At 29.7% G+C, this 8,869-nt stretch overlaps 1 protein-coding gene across 1 annotated transcript in view; it reads left to right on the top strand.

Moving 5' to 3' along the window:
- The first annotated feature begins 931 nt into the window (after nt 1–931).
- Nucleotides 932–8,869, top strand: part of LOC111698429 (uncharacterized) — a 15,480-nt gene continuing 7,542 nt past the window's right edge. Inside the window, exon 1 of the mRNA XM_023468768.1 lies at nt 932–1,023. Coding sequence (XP_023324536.1) covers nt 973–1,023 — 51 coding nt within the window. The 5' untranslated portion in view covers nt 932–972. The remainder of the gene's footprint in view (nt 1,024–8,869) is intronic.

Genomic DNA, 8,869 nt, shown 5'->3' with positions numbered 1-8,869 from the left:
TTCATCTTTTCCCCCGAGCTCCGAGGTTCCAAGTCCCCTCTACTCATATATACTTCTCATTCTACGTTCAGTCCTAGACCAACACAGGAACTCAACACTCAAGGATAGGAACTGTGTGCGAAAAATATATATTTTTTTTAAAATTAGAATCTTAACATTGGTTTTTTACTTCTAATATCAATGTCAAAGTAAATGATAACGATTAAAAATTTTACAGATTTTTATGTTTTATTGGGTTTAAAGAAAAATCTAAATATCTTTCCTACAAGTTACCGCAAAAAAATTATTATTTACAGCTTGTGAGGCATCTAAAAAGTCTTAATTTTTGTTTTAATGCGTGTGTTTAATAATCGAGAAAGCGTATTATTTTTCATATTTGAGAAAAATTGCAACCTTTCCTAAAAACCTAATTTAACTATAAAATAACACTTTTTCTTTAAAATATTTTTGACATAAAGGACCACGAATGTCGCGCACTACTTAAATGAAGATTTTAAAGATTAATTAAATTGTACAAAATATTAAACTGTACAGCCCCCTTGAAGAAAAAAAGCTCTAGTATCTTATGATTTTCCCAGCATGTATAAAAATTCAATATAATAATCTTTATAACCATCCTTAAACTGTCATTAAAAAGTTCTTAATAATGTAGTGTGAGATTATACTGTCCCATAGATTTAGCTTTCCTTTAATGTTTTTTTACCCATTTTCGTTTGCTCGATAAATAAAAATACCCAATAAATCAATCGCGGAATGTTGGACCTTTTTTCGTCGTTTTCGGTTTAGAATAAAATTTTTCACAAAAAATTCAGGTCAGTTTTCTGAGGTTTAAAAAATACTTGATAATTGTGCATGACCTGTTATTATATATAATATTCATGTTTATATTTATGCGTATTCAAGTAATGCCGAATGCGGGTATTTCAGATCTAAACAGCTAGTCTCCTCAAATCTATAGTGTGGAGTGTAATAATGCGGGAAAACAACTCGGTTTTTTCAAATCCTGATCTAGCAAATTTTCAGGTGAATTTTCCTCAAATCTATCCAAAGGTATTTTTTAGAAATTATATTTATTTTGTTAACTGTTTCTTCTTAGAAGCTGATTACATTTACAAATATTTAATTTTCTACATGAGGAACAGGGATAAACTGTCGGATTCTAGCTTAAACTAATCCTAAACACAGTTATTAAAGAAATATTGCCAGGTCACCGCAATATTAATATTTTGGTTTACAGAGGGCTACACTTTTGGTTGAGATAACGCTTAGCTTTAGGGACTTAACTCGATATCCATTAAACAAACTTTTGAAAGGAATATAACGAGCTAAATCGCGGGAAAGTTGTCAATCTCTGAGCATTAAGTAAATCAACGTCTATAGGGGGAAAGGAATTGTCTAAAGGAACTGTAAGCGTAATTTCAAGTTTTCTATGAATACATTCATAGAAAACTTGAAACTTTTCTAAATTAACGTCTAAAGGGGGGAAATGAATTGGTCAAAGGAACCAAGGAATTTTAAATGAGCCTATTTGCAAACATGGTAATATCCAATTCACAACGGAAAGAAAAACACACATTTATTATCATAATTTAACATTTAAACTTAGAAAAATGACAATTCTTCCCCATGATTGATCAGATAAAGCTTTTAAATGCCGAAATGGATTTTCTGAAAGCATTTTTTGTCTGCCAATTTTGAAATGAAACATTTCTTTTTGTTCGGAGATAAATTATAAAAATACAAAATAATTTTTGACGAAAAATCCCCGGTTTGACGATTGTTGAGAAGAAAAAAAATATCGAGTTCATCTCTAAAATATTTATACGAGGGTATGCTGTAAGTGGGAGAAACTGAAAAATTTGTTGGCGAAATAAGCAGCAAAGAATCTAAAATATATGATAAAGTATACGGAGGAAGACATTCAAAACTATTCACCAAATGTCTTGTTTCGTGGGACACCCTGTACAAAAAGTATATAAATATAGGAAAAAAAATTTATCTAATATAAAAAAATTCCCTGCTTATCCAAACTGATATTTTACACACATTTCTAAGTACTTCTCAGCTGGTTTCTGATTTGTGAAGTGGAAATAGTATTAGAAAGAAAACTTATCTAAACTAAAAGAAGTTTTGTATGAATGCACTTTTAAACAAAAACAATTGTTGTCTGGATATAAATTGTAAATTTTCATTCATTCATCGAACTCTAAATTCTAATTGAGTATAGTGGGTGAAATCCAGTGAGAACCAGAAAACTGTGGAATAGGAAGACGTCACCAAAACAGTATTAAAGTGTATTTGATGTTTTTACAAAGCAAATGGTTTCCTAGTAGCTTAAAAGTCCATTATTCAATCCAATAGGTCTACGTATTCAGTCCAATAGGTCTACGTGTATCTTGCATAATTTTATTCCAGAGTTTGTGGTTCTCTCTGTATCATCAAAAGAACACTGTTCTCTGAAAATTGTTTTAAAGAATATGTAAACATGTTTGTTGTGACCTTGTATCATAGATTATTAACATTAAACTAGATGTCGTCTTTACAAGATTTAGGGGTTTTGCGTTCACAATAACCCTGAGGTAGAAGCCCAAAGGAGTTACTTCTTAATAATCCAAGCTAACAACAAGTGTGATATAATCCTAAAATTTACATAAGTGAGTTATAGAGCGGTAAAATATAAGCCCAAGACTTTGCGACACTTCAAAGTCAACCCTGTTATAAAAATTTAAGAGACTGTTTTTTAGAAGACTGAATCTATGTGTGCAACGTTGCATGCGCATAACTCCTTTGGGCCTCTGCCTCAGGGTAATTGTGAAGGAAAAACCCCTAAATCTTAAAAACATGACATCTAGTGTTTTATCTGCATCGTTAATTAATCTATGTCTTGCATGCTTTAAACTCAAGAATGTTGGAAGCTCTTTAATTAGATTTAAGGTTTATCTGCATAGTTCTCATAGTTCTAGGATAATGAGTGGAATATTTGGTGTATGCATTTCTAATAATATGTTCGGTTTCTTAAATATGACTTCAATCCAGTTTTGATCTATAATTCAATAATCTTTAAAATTACGGAGTTCTTTTTCTATATGTTTCATTCACACCGCATCTACTAACAAAAAAAGAAAAAAAGTGAAAAAATTATGTCTAAAAGGTAAAATTGTGATATTAAAGTCACAGATTGCTAGGATTTAGACCGAACTGTTAAATCTGCGTGAGTGGGATGCATAAAATTGTGGAAGATGAAGACGACAACAAAACAATGTTATGTCTATTTTATGTCGTTATATTATATAATATCTTTAATCTATCAAATTCCCAAAATTATTGTCTTAAATGCACTTTTCATTCAGTAGAATGTCGTTTCTTTATTTATTATTATTACAAAACGTCACCAAAGATTTTGTAGTGTAACTGATTTATTTCTGAAAATGAGCTATAAACATTTTTAGACATTAATAGATAATTACTAATAACTAAATCTTGAATAAAACTAAGAAGGAAGACGACACTCATTCCATCTTTTTCTGGTTAGTACTTTAAAATTCGTATAACCAGGGGCGGACAAAACCAACATCTTGGCCCCCCCCCATATTTTTGGGCCCCATTTTGGCCCCCCCTAGAAATAAAAAAACAGTAAATTTCCAATTTCTTATTTACTATCACATTTCGAGATTTACATATCAAAAATGAAACGTTTTTATTGAGATCGATTAAGTATCTTATCGATAATTCCATAATTATATAATTTAAACTGTTTACCAATTATAACGAATTTTCCATAATAAACAATATGAAACATTTTAGCATTTTAGCATTTTTACGTATCAAATCAAAGGTAATAATGTTGGTGATTATCTATTCTTTTTATTACGTGTTTAATGCATTTTTACAGTGATAACCAGAAAACCCTGAAATACGAAGACGAATTTAAGACTAAATTTAGGACTTCAACTAGTTCAATGAACATTAGACATGGCAATTGTACAGTGTAAATAGACCCTTTTCACTTAAATTGTGCTTTGCTAAGTTACAAGTAAAAATATTTGCATTGCAGTCTTTCTATTCTATTGTTTTCTGGTTATCACTGTATGAGAAAAAAAAATTAAAAGGTAATTCAGTTCAGGTCATTTATTCTATATTATTTTCGTTGTATCTTTCAACCCTTGATGCTTTTATTTGATATCATGAATTTTCTTAGGGGGAGAGCCCCCCCACTGCAGTCCGCCCCTGCTTTTAATATTGGAACAATGTACAATTTTAGCTTTCAACTCTGAAAGTCACCATTTTTAGGCGTTCTAAAAATGTTTCACGGGTTTTTCTGTTTTTGTTGGTGTATTTTCAAAAGTTTTATATTTCGACATTTTTTTAGAGCAACATGGGGTCCAGTGAGTTACCTCAAAAATTTTGGCCCGATCGGTTCAGCCGTTTTTACGTTTAATAGATACAAACAAACAGACACTCGGACAAGCAAAGTATATTTTTATAGAAGATAGAAGTGACACATAGTTTTGGAAAGAGAATTTGATTTGATTTGATTTTCTAAAAGATTTTATATTTTCCCCTAAACTGTAAACAAAGCTTAAACTTTTCATTATTTTTCCTTTGTTCTACCTTAATGAGAAACAACAATCTTGGAAAAATCAAAAAGATTTTTTTACATTTTAAAGTTTTGTTTTTTATTCGTTCAAAATCCAGACAAGAAGTTTATTGCTGTAAAATTTGTTTTTCGAAAAAGAAAGTATGTTCTTTCCACAAACTCAGATTTTTTATTCCCTATATCTTTGCAACCCAATGTCGTAGAAATTTCAAGCTAGTATACCATAAGGTTGCAAATATATAGAGAATAGAAAATCTAAATTTGGAGGAAAAAGAGCAGTTCCTCTGCGCATTCGAGATGCAAAAAAACTCCAATATTTGAATGATTAATAATCCAAATCAGTCTCTAGAATTTACTAATTTTGTTTTAATATTTTATAACGTTTTCCATGTATTCCCCAAAGAGGAAAAAGTAATCACAGATTTGATGTTGCCGCAAATTATGTTTATTATCAAGGAATGAATGAATGAGAACCCATGAAGATCTAACTATTAAATAAAAAAGCGCTATTCATCCCAGCTTGATCTCGATATCCATTGTGATAACTTTTAAATATCGGGATATTAATTCTTAAAGAAATCTAATCTTTAATACAAACTTTCATTTTATAATTTCTACATCTTTGCAACCCAATGTTGTTGCTCCTACATCTAAAAACCACTGAATTTTGTAAGATTCAAAGCTTGAAATATCAACAGTTTACACCATCAGGTTGCAAAGATATAGGGATATTTCTTGAAGATATTCTATCCTACCAGGGGTACCACAGGGTATTCGATCCTACCAAGGGTACCACAGGGTATTCGATCCTACCAGGGGTACCACAGGGTATTCGATCCTACCAAGGGTACCACAGGGTATTCGATCCTACCAGGGGTACCACAGGGTATTCCAAAACAAATTAATTCAATCCAACGGATTATATAAAAAAAAATTCACAATACAGAAGTTTTGCTGTCAGAGTTTCGTCGACTTTTGAAAATTAATATTTTCTTTAGCAATCAATTAAACCTTTGATTAAAAACAAACAAAAAGTTATTTTCAAATGCATTTTACATTGACATTAATTGTAAAAAAAAAGCCGACCCTTATAAAGTTAAAAGATGATTCTTTATAAAACCAACCTTGATGCATATATAAAGAATTTAAAAAGAAATTATGATTAGATTTAAATAAATTTTAACCTAAATGTCAAAAGTTGGTAAAAAGAGACGATTTTTTCGTTTTTGAGATATAAATCAGAAACCTTGATTTCAGTTCACAGCTCTGAATACTAAAAATACCATCTCTTTTAAAACCTTATTTTTGCTTGTTTTAAATGAATTTATTACTCTAGAGGTCGACATATATTAAATAAAAACGACTAATAAAACTTATATATATATATACCCTCGATAAATTATATTTAGATAATAAAATAATAGATTAAATTAGTTTTCTGCTTGTCTTCTCTTTTTCTCAATTAATCACATTAACTCGATCAAAAGTAGAAAAAAAGAAAACGCCGGTTTTATACTTTACATTTTAGGAAAAATAATTATAATACTAATAATAATACTTCTAACAAATCTTGCAAAAACATTATTTCAATATTTTGAAATAGACGAACAATTCCTTAGTAATTTTAACTAACCTTTCATTTTAAAAAGAAGGGCATGTCCTATTCACAACGGTCCCTTTAAACGGTTGTCTGATTCTTAACTTTTTACTTTCTGTTTCACTCTCAGAACTTAGAGATGTTAGAATCAATGTTTAGACTCAAAATTCGTTGGTTACTTTATAAAGCACGTTCATTATGAAATTCCCGAAGAAGTGAGGAAGAATGATAAACTAAACGCAAATTACGTTAGTTGAAAAATATCGATCATATGTTGGAACTTCTGTATCGTTACTCTTTGAACACTTGATCTCAATATCCAATGTGGGCACATTTAAATGCTTGATCCCTCAATAAAAATGTAACCCTGCAGGGAATTAAATTAATTTGACTGCATAAGATGAATCCCGAGATTTACAATACAAAGATTCTGAAGTTAAAAAGATTTAAAATTTTATCCAATGTCAATAAATACTTTTTCAAGTTTTTATCTCACTTTTTTTTACAGATACACCTCGCACACTTATGAAAAAGTATTTTAAGAATGTCGTGTTTAAGTTTAAAATTGCCAAATATATTTTAAATGCACTTTAATAGAATATAAAATGCAAATATGAATACATTATAACGTGATAATGTGTGCACACTGCACACATGGATGCATTTATTATAAATCAAAAATAATTATAGTTTTTTTTTGCTGATTTGTAACGATAGTTACTGCTTTCAGGGGTGTTTGACATTTTTTTCATAAAGTTAGATCATAGATGTATTGAATTATGAATTGTGTTTTTACTTTTAATGTATTTACATGAAGTAATTATTTTTGTTCATTACAAGATTATACAATCCTTCTCAATGGTAAGATTTTAAACAAATTGTTTGGTTGTTTTAAACTAAGCAAAATTTTGGTTTTATTAATATCTACGAAAAAAATCTAAAACTAATTTTCCAAACAAAACAAACCTAAATGTTTGCTTTTGAAAAGTTACTTAAAGAATGTGGAAATTTTTTTTTTAAGTTTGTGGTAAATGTACTTAAATTATTTTTAAATGTCAATATTGTGGAAGAAGTAGTTTAAGTAAATTATACCAATTATAATAATAAATGTATTCTCTTTATTATAAAATATTTAAACATTATTTCTTTAGAAAATCAACGGTTTAAACATTATTCCTACTTTATGATGGGCTTGGTTAAATATGGGCAGAGGGCACATTCGTTTTTCGTTTTGCCAGAGGGCACATTCGTTTTTCATTTTGCCAGAGGGCACATTCGTTTTTCATTTTGCCAGAGGGCACATTCGTTTTTCATTTTGCATTTTTCGAAAAAATTGGCTAAAACCAAAAAGAAAGAAGTCGTTTTGAAAAGTTTTTGTTTTGAAATAATTTCTAGTTTGACAATTAAAAAATATATATATTTTTATTTCGTTTTTCGTTTCAAAACATAAAAATAATAAAAAATAATTTCTTCTGATATTGTGGAAAAAGTAAGGGCGTCTGAAATGTCAGACATTTGACCAAAGTCATGGAAATTGTTCAAATTCGGTCCGATCTCAAAAGTTGGTGAAAAGTTGCCAAACCACTATTAGAAAAATCCTTAAATAAAAACGTTTTTATTTTATCTTAATAGATAGATCCAGACAGCAATTCAATGTATGATAAGAGTAAGTTGGACATGCAAAAGAAACTCCCAAAACTTTGAAATTATCTCATTATTACCAGACTATAACAAACTATCATGTTGAATTTATAAAAGAATTTTTAACGCACAGAAAACAATGTTTTTATTGGGATCAATACCTCTGACCCGCAGATGGCGCCATAAAACGGGATTTGCGTCATGCACTTACCCCCTATGCCGTCCGACCCTAACCCGTTTTGCCTTCCGGCAAAATTTCTTAATTTGTATATGCTAATTATAGACGAATGCAGCAATAATTTAGATTTTTAAAGATGTTATGGTATCTATCATATAATAAACTTATTCATCGTAGTTTTTGTTTGTAACAGTAGCACATATCCCGGCTGAAATATTTACGTCACTTACTCGTATCACATGTCTTCTGACCTGCATTTGTATTCAAAAGATTTTTGCGGTTTTTCGCAATTTACGCTTTATCAAGTTTATTATTATTATTAAAGATTTATTCACACACATTTAATATACATACATATATTACATATTACATATATTAACGGTATAGTTTGAATTTGTTTTGTTATGAAGGATATTAGATGTATTCATTATTCACTCTCATAATCTCCAATTTCATAAACCTGCTATTTTTAAATAAATCTATAGTCAGACTTTTGATAATATTTTTCTTCCAGGAATAAATTCCTTGCATTTAAAAAGTTGATTCAGGAAAAGTATCAAATTTCGGTAACAATAAAAATGTAAGCAATATTTAGAACAAGTCAGCTCGTAATTAAAACACATTCTAACTGCATACAAACTTTTTCAGCATATTCTTGATGTTTCTAATAGACTTGACATCCAGATTAATCAAAGGGTGTAAACCCATTCTCGATGTTGCAGGTAGACTTGACATCCACATTTCGCACTCATCAAAGGGTCTAATCCAATTTTTGTTTCTAGTAGACTTTTAACATCCACAATAATCAAAGGGTATAAACCCATTCTCGATGTTTCTAGTAGACTTGACATCCACA

The sequence above is a fragment of the Eurytemora carolleeae genome, unplaced genomic scaffold, assembly GCF_000591075.1.
Source record: "Eurytemora carolleeae unplaced genomic scaffold, Eaff_2.0 scaffold164, whole genome shotgun sequence".
Classification (NCBI taxonomy): Eukaryota; Metazoa; Arthropoda; class Copepoda; order Calanoida; family Temoridae; genus Eurytemora; species Eurytemora carolleeae.
This window is presented reverse-complemented; position numbering and strand designations above follow the sequence as displayed.